The sequence below is a fragment of the Myiozetetes cayanensis genome, unplaced genomic scaffold (assembly GCF_022539395.1).
Source record: "Myiozetetes cayanensis isolate MyiCay16 unplaced genomic scaffold, myiCay2020 scf13, whole genome shotgun sequence".
NCBI lineage: Eukaryota > Metazoa > Chordata > Aves > Passeriformes > Tyrannidae > Myiozetetes > Myiozetetes cayanensis.
The window spans coordinates 8,093,466-8,111,115 of record NW_026086937.1 but is presented as its reverse complement, the minus strand read 5'-3'; the positions used below and the strand labels follow the sequence as shown (position 1 = coordinate 8,111,115).

The window sequence follows — 17,650 nt, the reverse complement described above, 5'->3', positions numbered from 1 at the left end:
AGAGACTGCAAATTACAGCTTTCCTTTTGTACATTCAGGTTCAAAACCACACAGTCCTGGCACAAAACAGTGAAACTGACGGAATTACATCGGGGATAAGCTGGGCTTTTGAAATTTTACGTCTTATGTAATAAGTGGCTATGGGCCATAATGCTCCTCCACAATTCCCCATTCAGTGTGTTATTGCAGAGGAAGCTGAATCTCCCAAAGGGTCACCAAACTATCAATTATAAGGCTATAAAAGTGAAGAATGCAGATAAACTGAGATCCTGCCTATTAGAAAATCATCTATTCTTGTTACAGGTGATTATCTGATAAGATAGGTGTAATGGCTTTAAACTGAAAGGGTGACAGTTTATATTGGATATCAAGAAGAAATTCTTCCCTGTGAGGGTGGTGAGGCACTGGCAACAGGTTGCCCAGAAGATCTATGGCTGTTCCATCCCTGGAAACATTCAGGGTTGGATGTGGCTTTGAGCAACCTGGTCTAGTGGAAGGTTCCCTGCCCATTGTAGGGATGTTGGAACTAGGCTATCTTTAAGGTCCCTCCCAATGCAAACCAAACATTCTATGATTCTATGAAGTGTTATTAAGAAAATAATTATGCAGTGAAACTTGAGAAGGTAAGATCTGCTGTGTTGTTTCAGCTGAGCGGTACTGTATCTGTAGTGTATTAGCACCTCAGTTCAGCCCAGATTTGCACTTGCTTCTGGTGGGAAGAAAGGCTAGAAATGTGGGTATGGGCTGGGGCAGAAACTCTCCTTGAGTGTCTGTCCTCTCTCTGAAACACAGTCATCAAAGATAAGCAATTCCTTTGCAGATGACCCTGTTGTCCCAGATATCTGTTTTGGCACTTGCCAGTGCTACTAGTAGCTTTGATTTCATCACCACCCCCTTGCCCTCATGAGTTAGTTGGGGCAAGGAGACTCAGAAATTTTGGGTAAAAACATTTTGGTCCCATATAGAACTCTTGTCACAAAACCATATAGGCTATTGGATGCTGTGTTTAATTTGTTGCCTGAAAAACCCAAACATAATTTTACTTTTAGGAATATGCAGGGAGACATTTCTCAGTTATCTGCTGCTCTTGTGTTTGGTTTTTTTTTTTTTGGAACTGCTCTGTTCTACATTTTAATTTTTTTAAATCATATCTAGTAAAGAGAAATAGACTTTACAGTCATGCGAGAAAACAGAACATTTGCTTTATCATGTTATCATTAGCACAGTACAAATGGTGCTCTGATCCTTGTTCCTAGGCCTGACTTAGCAAAATACATTAGAGAATAAATCGGATGTCTCTGCTCATCCTGTGCCTGCCACTTCCTAGTACTGAATTCAGCTCTGGCAATGCATGTTTCAGAGCCCACCTACAGCATCAGGGAGTGCTTGGAGCAGCTGCTCATCACAGCTTGTAGGATGAAATTGGCACAAAGGCTAACTCAGACAGGAAAACCAGAAGATGCTGGATGAGATTAAAAAGTTGTCTGCATTTAGAAGATTTGTCATGATTAAAAGATGGGGGGAAGGGGGGCGGAATACTGCAACAGTAAGACAAAGAAAACCCATCAAATCAGAAAGCAAAACAGCTCTTGCTGCCAGGAATGGGGGCTGAAAACTCTAACAGTTAGTTTTAATATTAAAATGAATTTCCAAATAGAGCAGATCACTGAAACAAAATATTCCTTAAACATGGCAAGGCCAAAGCAGACTTTAAAGCCACTGAAAAAGGGTGAAGGACTGTGTCTCTACATGATTAACCATGACTTTATACTTATTGCTGTTTTCCTACACAAACACTAGCTGCTGTCTCTGCCAAGTGTCTGCATAATCACCACATTGTATTTTTATTCACAATAATCTCTTTGAAAAGTCTTTCCATGTGGTTGGTTCTTTTTGTTGTGGTTTTTTTTTCCTAGGGTTGGGGATTTAGTTTGGGTTTTTTTTTCATTCTTCTGATTTGTCATTCAAAGGTGTGACTAAGTACTGAGATACTGACATGCTGATGCCAGATTTTGCTTGCCAGAAAGGTATCTTATTTACTCTAGTGAGCTCTCATGACTCCAGGGCATTCCTTGTCTGACTGACTTAAGAGTTGACTTTCCTGTTGCAGTTTTAAAGTAATTTTGGACCAGAGAAGATGGTTTGCCTTTGCCAGACAATGCTGCACAAAAGCTCAGGTGCAAACAACTGTACAACCACATGAAGATTTTTGTACAACCTTACCTATGTTACACCCTTTAGGGTTTCTATAAAGGAGGAAGATTCAGATATTGAACAGCCACCAGCTGAAAAACTGGTGACTTCCAAACCTCTGTGGCATTTCCAGGATGGTTTTTCAGGTGCTTTGTGCCCCTTCCTCAAGCTGAAAGGGTGCAGCAACACCACACTGCCTTGGGAGGTGTAAGCTTTCTGCAGGCATGACTTCTCCGAGGTACTCGCTGCTATGCTGAAGAAATTAATACAACTTTGGCTTATCCTTCCAGACCTGTAAAAGATAATGTCCTTCAGGGCTTACACGCTGTATTTCCTGCAATATTAGTCCCTGCTTTTACCCAGGATCTCTGAGAAACTCTCAGCAAATACCTAATTGTTGAAGGGACTAGATAAGTTGTTGAATGGACGAGAGGTAATGCAAGGAAGAGAAAGGGGGGAAAAATAAAAGGAAGCAGATCAAGACAACAACAGACAGATAAACCCAACATGTGAAATACTGTGCGCTATGGCGTTTGAGCTTCTTTGGCATGAAATGCTCCCGTGGGATGAGCCCGTTCATTGCCGTCTTCTGACACTGCTGGCCCCTCCCTGGCTGCGCTGAGCAGTGCGCTCGCTGCGTGTCCGGCTGCCCCCTCTCTGCTGCAGGCAGGGCTGCACTGTGGCTGAAGCCCTGAAAACGGGCATGCTTGTCCTGAGTATTACAAAATGAAGTAGGAAAGGGGGATGTGACAGATTAGAAGTGAAAGTCAGAAAATTTCTGGAGCAGAGCAAAGGAGTATAAGGTACTCCAGCACCTTAATTTTTTTATGTGTTTAATTTGACAGGCACAGAGTAACAAATCCTCAAATGCCTCATTGTGCAAGAGAGAAAAAAAATTGGACAAGCACTGGCCTGTGACAATAAGGGAATTTACAGCAATTTTTTACTCCATCACTTATTAAAACTGATACCACTTAGCATTATGTGTTCTTTATCCCCACAGGAAATGTGTTTTCTGCAAGACACTATTGTAAAGTAAAAAAACTACAAGTTGCTTCTTACAAATGCAACGTGCTCTTTGGCAGGTCAGTCCATCTGGAATGACTAACTGATTACAGAGAAGAGTTAAGGGCTTGAACCCACCAGTTTTTATTTGGGAAGATTCTGCAGCCTTTTGCAAGGGGTTCAGTATTACCCTTACAGGACAGGCACAGAGCAGCAGCATACCCCAAACCCACTTTCTATTTTTATTTGTAAAATAGGAACATTAGCCATGGTACTACCCCCAGGTTTACTTTAGTTGTTAATTCTGGTTATGTGTTGCTGACCTCAGGAACCTCAGCTATTTTCCCTGAAGCTGCTTATTTTCTAGTACTGTCCCATTCTGTAACTAAATGTTACATTTTTAAAATCTGGAGAAGAACCTTAAATGGAACTAACAATGGAGCACAACAGAAAGAACATCCCCTCACCCCACCCCCAAATTACTGTAGTGAAAGAACACAGAAAGCAGTATAACTTATGGTAGAATATCAGAAACCACAGTATGTCATTCTTCCCCTGCACATAATTATGAAAAAGATACCATTATAGTAAAATCCAAGATGATGTGAAAGCACTTTGGAAGTGTATAGAAATGAAAACCACAAGTTGAATAAGCCACAGCTAACAAATAAAGCCAGACCATTAATTAGTATGTAAACCTTGGCAAACAATCCAGTATTGCTTTGAGTATTTCAAGATTAAGAACAAAAGAATCCTTTGGCTCCTCTGATCCAATCTTTCCAACAGTAAAGATCACTGAACTTCACCACCTTAGCCTTATGTTGAGTCCAACATGTTTAAAGCTTGCCTTCTAGGAAAGTACCTTGTGTTATCTGGCAGACAGTAGGGGTGTGTGTGATCCAGGAGTTTCTCCAGTTTATTTTCCTAAGTATTAACCAGTTGTACCCCATTTTGAAGTTTTTTTTTTTTTTTTTGTGGACAGAGATTTAGATCATTTAATTGAAAAACATGTTTTATTCCACCTTTAAAAATGTAATGCAGACTGTTACCTCAGAAAGCAATAGGATAAAACCCTTTATTGTTCCACCTTTGTCAGAGTTCATTTTCTATGGATATGCATTTTTGTAACATAATTTTGTTACATTAGAAACTTCAGCTCTTCAGAGGCTTAATGTGGAGTAGCAAAAAAAACCTTCAAAACCAATTCAGTCCCACATCTTCAAGTAATATACCACTTGGGCACAAGGAATCTCTAGTTATTAGAATCAGTTAGATCTTCCACCTCCTCCCTTTCCTGCGTTCTTTGTCCTCAATTCATGCCAAGCTTTGACCAGTGGTTCTCTGTTCTTCCATATGAGCTCATGGCCGTAAGTCACGTACCACCTGGGAAAGAAAATAATAGTTAAAACTAACTGCAACTCTTCTTTGCATCTAAGAAAGAATAGGTTGATCACTAAAACCAAGTACATGCTTGGTACAGAAGACAAGATAAACTGAGGCACAAAGAACAATGTGCTTGGAAAGTGGCAGGTAAGCCACTTGTTCTTTTGACTCCAAACAGTTAACTTTGTGTTCTTGCTTATTTCAGTCCTGAGAATGAATAGTTTTTTCATGCCTTTAATCTTATGCTTTTGTGATTTCTTAAAAAGACACAAAAAGCTACCTCCACTTAGGAGACTGTTAAAACAGTTCTGTTGCTTGTGCTAATCCTTACTGACAACACCAAGTAAAAGTGGTTTTCTCCTACATAAATACGACTGCCCCATAATGGAACAGCCACGTTCCACTCAAAGTGAATTTTCTTCTATAAGCATCTAAATGAAGATTTAATCTATCAAAGTGTTCTAGCTTAATTTATATTCATACAGAACTATACATGCTGATATATGAATAGCAACATAAGTGATAAGGGAGGTTATGGTGGAGAGGAGAGGCATGAGAAGCAACCACATGGAAATAGGTTGAAGGTTCTCCCACAAGCCTAACTCCACACCTGAGTCCTGAAGAACAAAAGCACTTTTCTATGAGGTAAACCGGTCACTTTCCAAAATGAACAATTGTCTGGGAGGCAATATATAGAAAATACTTTGGCCATTCAATATATGTCCTAAATAAAGGCCCTGTTTTAGGACGAAGTAATCAAAACGATCACAGAGTAGAACAAACAGATAAAACAATGTAGGTGAATAAAGCGAGAGACTTGTCAACTCAAGACAGTTTTACTGCAACTGCTATCCTAATTTAGTACGTGAATCTGCATTATAATGCAGATTGTTCATTGACTTGTGATGCCAGAGAAGGGGAGGAGACTGTGCAGCACAGAACTTACTGACACCAAAGCCAAGACATAGCAAACACTTTGGTCTACAAACTGGTTTGCTGTTAAATCTGCCTTAGTGAAATCTCAGGCAGGCTTTTCAAATGCCTACATAAAATGTTTAAAAAGGCTCTTAGCAATCGTGTGCCAATTAAGACAACGTTGCGACTGGGTTGAAGGGAAAAACCTCCATGCAGCTGAAACACGGAACAATACAGAACTGCTTCCTACAAACTTGTTTCGAGTACTTCTTACTAATTAGGAAAGCTCCACACAAAGGCAACACAACAACCCTGAGCAAACAGCGGTACAGGCTGCCCACAGGAATTTGGCCTGTGCTTATATTAACTCTGTAGCTCTCTCTAAATTGGCAATTAGAGGAAAAACACTGAGACAAAGGCATTTTCTTAGCTGTTTAAAGTTATTTTAATTTGTCTATGTTGTGTTTTGTGAGAATCTTTTCTGCCTTGTGACTCTCTTCAGTATTCTGGGAAGAGCTAGACAGTCGGCCAGCTCAGGTTATGGTGTCAGCACAACCTGACATGTAATCTAAGATTCTAAGCCTCTGTTAACAGCATTTTCCACACAATTTTATAGCGCTGCAAGAATAACAGTGAGTTGTATTCAATGCTAGTTAAGAAAACTTTCAAAAAAGCCCCCTGTACTTACTTTAGCAGTAATAGGAAGTAAAGGGGAAAATATACAGGATTAATTTAAATACAAAACAAGCAGAAGTTAGTAAATACAGACTTACATTCCAAAGAGAGCTCCCCCAAGGTGTGCAGCATGGTCAAAAAGTCTCCAGCCTAAAGCAAGTCCTGCAGTGTCAAATGCAATTATGGCTTTTAAAGCCTAGAAAGGAAGAGAACAGGGAATGGACAGGAGCAGTTACAGCATGAAATGGCCACTGATAACAGTTCTCTATTCTGGCACAGAAGCAAATATTTGGGATCAAAAAACACCCTATATATTTTATATCAAATGAATCACTATAAAAAATAAATTGTTTTAAAACAACAGACTCAGACCTCATCTGTACTGTGCTATGAAAATAGACCTGAGCATCTACAGAATAGAGCAGGGTAGAAATGTGTCCTTTTCAAACAAAATACATTCCAAACTCGGGTCAGGAGAAAGAGAGAAGTTACCTGAAAGAGTACATGCTATAAAAGTGCATGGAACACGTGGGACAGCAATCCTGTTATCTTATCTGGTATAAATTGATCATCACACTCTAGTTCTAAAGGGTATGTGTGTTAAAAGACAGAAGATCAGGATGACAGTGAACATGAGCAATGTTGTACCATCCTCAGGAGACATAAGCCACCATAACTGTCAATACACAAAATTTTACTAGATGGCTCATTTCATAAAGACCAACAGATTTAATGTTAGGATTAAATGCTACTTTAGGCAGGACTTCTTTCCTTTAAAACATATATTAGAATAGCAGCTCAGTTGCTACATTGGCTTGTTTATTTTAAAAGTCCATTACAGTATAGGTAAGGTAGGCTAAAGGTGTATGTAAAGTTGCATACAATTATATAAAAGGGTTAAAATTATTCATACCTTTCTACTGCAATAGCCAATATTGCTCTTGCTCTGTTGTTGCAATGAGCACTTGATCATGGCAGTGCTCTCTGTGGCTCTGCCAGTATTACCCTGGCCATCTTTTCTAAGAAAGATACAGTTAAAGGGGGGCATGCAAAAAACCCACATCCACTCAAGCAGAAGTGCAAGGAAAACGCAAAGGCTACATCTAAGAGTACTTGTTCCCTTACAAAAAGTATTAAATCTCATGATCTTGGAATGACGTGGCTTAACTGCTTTAAGCAGTAAAGCAACTTTAAGTACAGGACCAAAGATGATTAACTTATTAAAACAAGTTAAGATCTACATAAGAAGCTTTTCTTAAATGTGGAAGTGGATGTGCATAAAAGAACTTAATGAAATAAAAAAAGGAGTCCTAGTACTACACATGAAGGAAAGTCTCAGTGGTCTATTTCTAATCCCAAAAATGTTCTTAAAAGTATCAAAAGATGATATCCAAAAGAGGCAAATATTGCTCCAGGGCTGGAATGCAATCTCCCATGAGAAGTGAAATTCTGTGTTTCTCATCTTGATAAGTTTCTCCTTCAAGGCAGTGTGCCAGTATTAGATTAGCCTGTTACCAGCGCTGCTACCAAAAATATCACCCATCAGAAAGAACGGGATGTGTATGCAAGGTTTCCTCAGACAGGCAAACCTGACTCCCTCTCAACTTCTTTCACCTCTTGGGATCAGATCTGAAACAAACCCATGGATGACGGGATTTAGGATAATTCTAAACTCACTCCACACTGGTGTAGTGACTTCCAGGCTGCAACAATTCCGATTGGTCCCCATGACTTTCATGACCCATATTCTCTTTTAAAATAAAATTAACAGCTCAGAAACAAAAACGAAGAGGACACCTGCTCAGATAGTGGAGAGGTGTGGGAAAAATATTTAATGAGTAGAATTTCTTTGAAGTTCAGTGGCACTTACACTTCCTGCTGTAAACGTGAACATCGGAAGAAGTATGATGGCCAGTTTTGCTTCGGGCATCTTTGTACATACGGCTGCAAGGACAGTCATGATAGCTCCTGACTGCAAATACATTGAAAGACATCAAAGTAAGCTGAGATGTTACATAAGGGAAAAATTATTTTACTGCTTGTGAACGCCTTTTCCTTTTGGGCTTTCACTTTCAAATGCAGCCCTGTGGTAATACTCAAAATACAAAGCACCATAGCAAAGTTCAAAATAAAAATAAAACAAGACAGCATTATTTAATTTCAATATCTGAAATTATAAGTACTGAGAAAAAAAAATATCTCTCAAATGCTCTTTTTTATTAAGAAATACTCGCCCCTCACTCCTGTTTTTAAGATAGCAATTTATGTAGATGTGCTTTTGCCCAAGTAAGCCCTGGAAATCTAACATAGATTAATCAAGCACAGACACATCAAATGAAGGGAATGATTCCGAATCTTGTACAAAATCAAGGAAAATAACAGATGGACAGAGACAAAAACCTTTTGTCAAGGAAACAAGTAATTCCTGGACTGTGCTAAATTGACCATTTACTTTTGTATCCATAAAATAATCACAATGGAAAGACTTTGAATACAGTAAACTAATACAGTGTGTGGCAATTTCAGTAAGTTCAGATCACTAAAACTAAGGGAAAGTAACTTGCTTCAGATATAGTTTATTCATAAGAGAAAGGGACAATACACAGCACTTCTAAAAATTTTAACTGCAGCACAGCTAAACAGATTTTTTTTTTTTTTAATTTCAATAGAAAAATGAGAATCCAACTTTTGGCTTTTATCAGAATTATTTAGTTAAGTAAGTTAAGAAGCAAATGTCTGTTAATCTCAAACTTAAAGCAAGTTAATTGCTTTAAAATGTTCTACTACTAAAAACACTTGTAAAGAACTGGCAACCACAAGAGCTCCTCAGCCTGCCTCACATCTTTCATCCAGTGAGACTTTTGGCAGGAGTGCTGCCCTTCCTGCACAGCATGCCCTACAACTTTCACTGGGATCACATGCTGAGTTTGATTGTCTGATTACATATCTCTTTCTAAAGTATTCTATTTTCAATTAGAGAAGACTGTACACAATTATGAAATACCATTTCTGCAATAAGTTACGTAACTGATCTGCTCAGACACAAGAGGTCCTGCTGTTAAGGACTCATTTACAACTCTTAGCATTAAGTGGCATTAGTTCTGGGTGGCTGCTGCAGCAGAATCAAACTTACTGGAAAAACAGGAGAACCAGTTCTTGCCTTGTTACTTGGTTTTGGTTAACCTTCCTAGTTTCTGTTATCCCAAATATATTCTTGGCTATTTAGCAGGTTAAAGAATACAGCAGACTTTCAAAGGGGCTTCAGAGGTCACTCTAAAATCTCTCATATTCCAAGATACTTACAGCTCCAAGGGATGGTTCAAACCTTCCAGTGGCCATTTTAGCAACATAACTGACAAAAGTGGAGATAACCCCTAAAAAAGAGAAATTACTATTGGAAACAATGCCGGCAATGCAGACAAGCATCCTGAAAGCACAAACTAACTGTCATCTTTTCTCACAAAACTTACATGAGTCTGTATTTAAGAGCTACTTTATTTTGGTAGCAAAGCATGAATTAAAAACAGGTGCTGTTTTATCATGGTATTTTAAAGCTTAGTATCCTAAATCCACCAAAAATCTGTATAACAGCAAAGAAGTACTGCTTTAAATATAAAGCAATGGCCATCAGTCCTCATACAGCTGTTAACCATGCACACGCTCTACTTGCATGAATACATATTTATATTTTTAAGTGTTGTAAATATATTACCAGCAGAAAGATATACTGCAAGGAACTGCTCGCATCCCAGAAGAGAGACAATGCTGCTGGAAAAACTCCATAAAACATACATGTTTGCTGCCATGTGGAACAGAGAGAAGTGACTAAATGTAGAGAGCAGCATGGGAGAACACAGGGCTTCTACAAAACAGAAAGCAGAGAACATAAAGAAGTCAGTGCTTTAATTTGCTTCAACTTACATGCAGACTAGACATTTATCAGGACATACTAGGGGCTAATTATGCTTAGATTCTCAAATACAAGCTACGGTATAAATAGAACAAATAGAATATACATATAGAACATGAATATAAATAAAACAAACTTCAAATTCCGTTCAATACCTTTGCAAAGGTAGAACATACACCTCAATGATATGCAAGCTGCACAGTCTTAGTTACCTACAGGGGATTGTTTCACAGAAAACATTTATTTTATGACATGTGTTCTATGCTTTGAAAAAGAAAAAAAAGATATAAATAATATATATATATATTATATAAATAATATAAAATAAATAGTATAAAATAATAGTATAATAAATAGTATAAAATAATTTGCTACAGAGATGAACTCATAAATCAAAACCAGTTTTATTTTCAAAAAGCTACTAACTCTCCTCACTGAAACAGCAGCCTTGAAAATGCAAACAAGCCAATTAGCAGGTTTGAAGGTCAACATTATTTAAAACATGAGTGTTTGGGGTGACATGCTCAGATCTGGATAACAGCTATCTTTAGCTTTGGAGTGTGTAGGGGAACTGGCAGAATTTCCACTTTTTCAGCAGAAATTACGAGGATATCAGGAAGTACTTTCCGAATACATTTGTCTCATCCTTTTAGTTCTTTGCTGTAGAAACGAAAACCAATTCTTCTGCAATTAAATACCAGTAACTTGCTTTCCTAAGGTTATCTCTTCAATGCATTTCACACACAGTGAAAGACAAGTCTGTGCTTTTGTTTGTTTTAATGTGACTCAAAGCTTTGAAACAAGGACCCCATACACAACATACAGATTAATGTTTGTCTGCGGACAAAAGCGTACATGCATGTGACTGATGACTGTTCTATCTGCTCCCACTGAACATTAAGGAGGGAGCAAATAATCATACTGGATCTAGTTTTTGAATGGCATTACGTAGTACAATTTATTTCCTTCTTCCCAAAGAGTGGCTTGATTTGCACTCTGTCTAGCAAAGCAGCTGGGGTTTGTATCACTGGGAGAAGATGGATCCCACTGAATGCAGGAAAAGGCCAGATAGCAGGCAACAGTTTGGATGTTACAATATGTAGAAAAGCACCAGTTTTTTAAGACAGAAGTTTGTCATAAAAAATCAGATCCATTGCTTCTACTTTTTTCCCCTTAAACCATTTCCTGCCTAGACAGAATGATGTGTTTGGGCATGACTGAGATTGCTTGTGGGCGACGGAGCTACAAGTGAGGCATGTGACACCTGAAGCTTCTGCAGTGTGATCAGAGCTTCGGTTACTGCCCTATGGAGGAAAGTCACTCAAATTACTGTTCACTTACTGGAGGATGGATTTGAGGTGAAATATGTAAACATAATCCGTCGCATGCCGGGCAGCCTCCACAAACAGAATACAAAGGCATTTGCAGCTATAATACCTATTAAGAGAGAAAAACAAGTACAAAAGCAAATTATGAATGTAACACACTATAATGCTTACTGTAATTAAGTATCTAAAAGAAAGCTTACAAGAATTATACTTTTTCTTCACTATTCCATAAAAGCAGTATCCACTTCTTACTTTGCATAGAGTTTAGAAAAAGCAAAGAAAAATATTGCAAGCTACATTTACACAGTGGAAGTCTTTCAGAAAAATGACATTTAATTGCAACTGTATTAACACAGTGTAATGAATACGACAGTCCAGAAAAATCTGTGCTGAGAACGTTCCAATCTATGGTTTCAAACTGCTATTCCACTGCAGAATCAACGAAACAGGAGCCAGCTAAGAGGTCCCATTTTCTGCCCATCTAGCTGTTTATTCCTCAGAGGCACCGTCTGCTGCACAGTTGCATTTAACTGCACAAGGGAAAAAGACCAGGGGAGCCCTACAAACACACAGTACTATCCATTTTTGGGGGAGGGAATTGTAAAGATTCTGCTTAGAAATCAAGCTTAAAAAGTTGAATTGGCATTGCTAGGGCATAGTCACCTTTGAGAGACAGCAGATGGGCAGCTTTTTATTTCACAGAAGTTACTGCAGTCTTTAAATAAGAATGTAATTTATTAGAAACTTAATGATAATTTATTATTTCCTGTTTAAATTGTCTTCCCTATTTCTGTCCAAGCAGTTACGTATTTAAAATGTTTTATAATAGCTAGAAATATTAAGGAAGAAAATAATTGTGATTCCTTTATATAACAGTAAATCTCAGATAATTAGTCTCATTTGAAGTTTGCAACAAAATGCAAGAACTGTGAAAAGCTATGACACATACATCCTAGAACTAAAATTTCAATAATCTCTTCTTTCAATACTCCATCCTATTGGACCACGCTCCTCTATTAGAGGAGATAATTTCCCTGAATGCCAAACCAAAGTGTTACAGAACTGTCAGCAATTTCAGTACAGTAAGTCCAACCCTGTTATGGCCATCAAGGGTGAGTATCTGAATGGCTCAGGATCTACCAGCTACATTTTATACTGCTCCTTAGGTTAACCTGATGTTGAGGGACACAGAGACTGTATCAATTTTCACTGCCCCACAGGATCTATGTCATGACCTGCCTTGCATGTTAGAGTGATTCAAAGCATTGTACAAAACTTCCTGACAGCACTTGTTCAAATGGTTCTGGCCCAAAACATTCAGCACTTATGCAGTCTATTCTTAAACTGAGTCAACACTTCCAAGACTTAGTAAGTTGGTTGAAATCTTTTTTTTTCCAAAATGCTTCTGTAGAAAAGTTGAATGACATAGGAACAGCACCTCAAGTAACCTTATGCTAACAACCTAATATAGATTCTGTAAATACTTAATGTAGAACACATAACAGCAGATAGGGCTGAGCTGCTTCATTTGGATTTCAATCAAGTTCTCACCAATTTCTTTTCACCTATCACATTTACCTTGGGGATTTCGAGGGGCATAGGGCTAACCAATCAAAGGTACATTATAACCTGAGGAAAGCTCACAGGACAATTTTTGTTACTTTTTATACAACATGCTGCAAGCAAGTAACTATTAGGGAATTTTATTTTCGCATATCAGTGGAATGTATACACCTATTCCTTCTAAAAGCATTTGCTGTTTTTCAGAGTTCCTGAGAAAAATGTTGCTGGGGGAGGATTCTAGTTAATCCTCCACACTCTCTCACCCAGATGAATAGGAATTTTTTTAACACATACAAAAAATAGTTTGTGAGAAGGAAGTGTAGCAGAAATAGTGTATGTGCAGGTGTAAGTTTACACATGCTTTGTGCCCAACAACCTAAATGTGGTATGAAAGCCATCTGTTTTAACATACTGTACCTGTTTGCCATATTTCTCTTCCTGTGAATGTCTAATACTTGTAAGCTAACACAAACCTGTCACAGTCCGCTGACCCTCAGTCAGGCTATTCCACCAGCTGTTAACCTGAAACAGAATTGTTGTACATCAATGCCACTGGGAAGTATTTGCAGTTTCAAAAGCAGTCACATAAGGTTATGTACCTTTTTTAAGAATAGAAAGCATTTGTTTGATGTCTGTGAAGTAAATCGGTCTCAAACTTTTTAATTTCTGATTGCTTTGGCTTTTCAATTTGACATTTCCTTACTCAAGAAAAGTTATCTACCCTCTTTTTCATAAAATACCCCAATATGGATGAAGAGTTTCTTGAAAAAGAATGGAGTTACATCCTTTGACACAACTTCATAAGGTTACCCTGCTTGTACTAAACAAGGATCTAGCCTATAATGCTTACTTTAGCAGATTAGCCAAAGTTAGCATAAATCCTGCCTCGACTAAGCCTCACCTAATTCTGTCTAACATCACTCCACCCACCTTTGAGAGATTCCACTTTTGTGCCAGGATCACTTTTGCAGAGGTGGCTCACAAGATGTGGAATCCATTCCCCCTTGCGTCCAGCTCACCCAGCCCTCCTCCAAGTTTAAAACCCCTGAAAAAGTTTATTTTGAGTGCAGTCAGCCCACAGACAAATTGCACCCCCCTTTCCACTCCTCAGCTTTCAGTATCATTTTGCACAAATATTTTGTTGATAGCTCAACGACCTCCCAGCCATATTGATGGTTGTCGTTAACATTATCTGCAGGTTGGAGGCAGGGGAAATAATGCTGTATGAAACAAAACATTCAGTATTTGATATCAAAGTAACAACTTCATTGCATTGTTTCTTTAATTCTCTGGCACAGGATACAGATATCAGTTGTCCAGTATATGAACACTAAGAAACCATGATTTTTCTAAAATACAAGAATTATATGCCCTCAGAAGCAACTGGGAGAATCCTGAACTCTTAAAAATAGAACTTACCCATTGAAGATGGGGATTGGCAGTTTAAGCCTATTAACAACAGGGCAGTTTTGTTTTCTTTTTTGAATAGCTAATCACCAGATCTTCCCCTTCAGGTTTTAAAGGAAAATAAAAGTATAAAACCAAAGTTATTTAAAATATTAAGTGCTGATCATAATCTCACCTGCAGTTCTTATACACCAAGCAAGAAAGCATGGTGTGATAGAGTTAATTTATACATGGTGTTGTGTTTTTGATTTTTGACCAAAACAATACTGGTAACACTCTGATGTTTTAGAGTTTGCTGAACGGTGTTTGCAAACCATGAAGACCTTTTCCATTTCTCACTTTGCCCGTGCAGTGACAGGATAGGGGACAGCAATAGGCTGGGAGGGGACACAACTGAGAAGATGGGCTGAACTAACCAAAAAGATATTCCCTTCCACATAACGTCATCCCCCAAAAGAGGGGATTTTAGGGCATTTAACGTATTTTGCTCATGAACTGGCTGGGCACTGGTCTTTCCACAGGAGATTGTGACTGACTACCTTCACATTACTTGTTTTCTTCTCTCTTCTCCCAGTTACTAAACCATTTTTTATCTTTACCTCTGAGTTTTCTTGCTATTCTTCTTCCTTTCCTCTTTCCTCAGCCCACTGTAGGTTTGTGGGGGACATGAGCGAGCAGCCGTGTGGTGTTGAGCTGCCCACCAGGGTTATCCCACATGCCCATTTCCAAAGCAGTACCAGTGTGCACAATGTACATTATAAACACAGCTCCTGTGCCCTGCAGGACCCTGAGCTTCTCCAGCTCCACACTGAGCCCTACTTCCCTTGGACAACCAGACCTTACAGAGCATCAAGCCTGGTCTATCACAACTCATAGGAGAAACACTGAAGCAAACCTAAAGCAGATGTGCATCTTCCATTTAGTTTTAAGTATACTTAATTAAAAACTAATCGACTGATACTTTTGGGATACCAACTAAATTTGTAACAAATCTTGCAGCGCTAATTTTGTTCTTGCTGTCCAAACTCCAAGGCATGCAAATGTCAGCTCTCAAAGTAAAAAAGCCTTCTAAACCCTCATATTTGTGAGATTTTAGAGGCTGAAAATACAAATGCACTTCAGAAGCCAGAGCACTGAAAAATCTTATGCTTAAGGTTCAGAATTTAAACTAGCTCTGTCCTCTTTGGGAGTTCATGTTCACTTCTGAGAACACTTAGACACAGCAGGAATGTTTGTCTGGGTTTTTTTTAATGGTGAAAAAACAAATGGTACCTAGTTTAGATATACAAACTCCTTTCCTGCATTTCTGGGTGAAGGCAGTATTGTTCTCTATTTTTCACTATAATTTTCACAGTGACATCGTGAGTTACAGTTTTCTGGAACTAATTCTATCAGTTTTTCTTGTAAGGAAGTGCATGTGCTGTAATTTGCTGACAAAGTTACAAATCAGGATAAGGAGGATGAGTATCTGTTGCACAGATGGTGCTCACACCAGAGGAGGGATGCAGCTGTGCCTGACACTCCTGCAGGCATCCACCGACGTGCGAGCAGCCAAAGCCTGGCGCGGTGTACCTGCTTTCTGAAGTCACCTCTCTTCTGCGGCCGCATTTTATCCATCCAGTCCGCTCGAGCTTCCTCGAAGTAGGTCTGGACCCGTGACTTGAGCGTCTCATACTGCCAGATGGCGGCGGACCCAAAGGCCGAGCCTGTAAACTGGGCGACACCGGACAAAGGCTCAACAACTGCTCCATCCTGGGGCTCCAGCCAGGCCCATCTCAGGTTAACACCATGCACTGTGCCGGCTGCTCAGCCCCACGGCACTGGGAGCTGAGCACCACTGATGGGCAGGGATCATAGAAACTCTAAGGCTGGAAAAGACCTTTAGGATCGTAAGTCCAACCGTCAAGCCAGCACCACCAACACCATGTTTACCACTAAACCATGTCCTCAAGTGCCACATCCACGTTTTTTGAACCAGGGATGGTGACTCAACCGCTGCCCAGGGCAGCATGTTCCAGTGCTTTACAACCCTTTCTGTGAAAAATGTTCTTACTATCTAATCTAAATCTCTCTTGGTGCAACCTGAGGCCATTTCCTCAGGTTTACCGAATGCTAAGTGTCACAAGATGACACTTTATCAAAGAGGTTCACAAACAAAATGCGTAAATTATATTATTTAAGTTCACTGAAATGGAATGAAACTGGGACATCTTTACAATATTTCCACTGATTTATCTTAAGTTCCTTCGTATTACCTCAGTGTAACGGCACAGTATTTGGCCAACCAACTTTGAAGTACTGAGAAAGGAAATCCAAGGAGGCAGAATTCCACTGAGAAGGGCGGAAGACGCTCCCTGCCGACCCCGCTCCCTGCAGGAGCCACTTACCCCGACGGCGAAGAGGAGCGGCTTGACCAGGCGGCGCGGCGAGGGGCGGCCGGCGGCGGTGGCGGGAGACGGCGGGCAGAGGCTGCGGCGCGGGGGCGGCGGGGCGGGCGGCGCCTCGGCCGCGGCCGCCGGGAGCTCCTCGGGCCGCGGCCGCGCCCGGCGGAACCCCCGCCGCGGCTGCAGCAGCAGCACCGCGAGCCTGCGGGGGAAACACGCGGACCGTCAGCACCGCCCGCCCCAGCCGCTCCCTTCCCTTCCCTTCCCTTCCCTTGCCTTGCCTTGCCTCCCTCCCTCCCCGCCCCGTCCCGGCCGTACCTGTGCGGCCGCGGGGACGCGGCGCGGGCCCAGCACCGCCACGCCATGTTGGCGCCTCCCCGAGCGCTTCCGGGGCGGCCGGGCGACATCTTCCTATGGATGGCGGGGGAGCCGCTCGGTCACCGCATCGCGCCGGGCGAGCGCGGCCGCGGCTCCCGGGGCCGCTCCGCAGGGGGGTCGGTGGCTGGGGGGGTCAGCGGGCCGGTCGGGCGGCGCCGCGGGGTCGGGGCAGCGCGTCCCGCCCCGGCCGCCATGTCGGGTGGGTGGTCCCCCTGTGCCGCCATGATGAGCGTGGCAGCGCCTTCACCTACCGGGACCCCTGGCGAGAAGGGCTGGCGCTGTGTGACCAGGGGCTCCCGTGGTTCCACAGAGTCACAGAATATGCTGAGCTGGAAGGGACTCGCAAGGACCATCGAGTGCAGCTCCTGGCCCTGCATAGGAGCATCCCCACGAGTCACACCGTGCGCCTGAGAGGATCATCCAAACGCTTCTTGAGCTCTGTCAGCTTTGGTGCTGTGACCACTACCCTGGGAAGCCCATTCAGTGCCCAAACATCCTCTGGGGAAGAA

General features: G+C 40.9%; 1 protein-coding gene across 1 annotated transcript; it reads right to left on the bottom strand.

The window, feature by feature from the left end:
* Positions 1–4,241: 4,241 nt before the first annotated feature.
* PARL (presenilin associated rhomboid like) lies at positions 4,242–17,156 on the bottom strand. Its single transcript, XM_050308297.1, has 10 exons — positions 17,082–17,156; positions 16,767–16,965; positions 15,952–16,092; positions 13,446–13,494; positions 11,423–11,518; positions 9,884–10,033; positions 9,475–9,545; positions 8,042–8,143; positions 6,270–6,367; positions 4,242–4,581 (listed from the first exon to the last, which is right to left on the bottom strand). Exons 1-10 carry the CDS (start codon positions 17,126–17,128, stop codon positions 4,464–4,466), a joined length of 1,071 nt encoding a protein of 356 aa, XP_050164254.1. The 5' UTR covers positions 17,129–17,156; the 3' UTR covers positions 4,242–4,463.
* Between the last annotated feature and the right edge of the window lie 494 nt (positions 17,157–17,650).

Coding starts and splice junctions, on each gene's coding strand:
- PARL (XM_050308297.1), bottom strand. CDS start 17,128: ATGGCGTGGCGGTGCTGGGCCCGCGCCGCGTCCCCGCGGCCGCACAG. Junction 16,966..17,081: donor GCGTCCCCGCGGCCGCACAG/GTACGGCCGGGA, acceptor TTTCCCCCGCAG/GCTCGCGGTGCTGCTGCTGC. Junction 6,368..8,041: donor TCACGTTTACAGCAGGAAGT/GTAAGTGCCACT, acceptor CTTCCTTTCTAG/GCTTTAAAAGCCATAATTGC.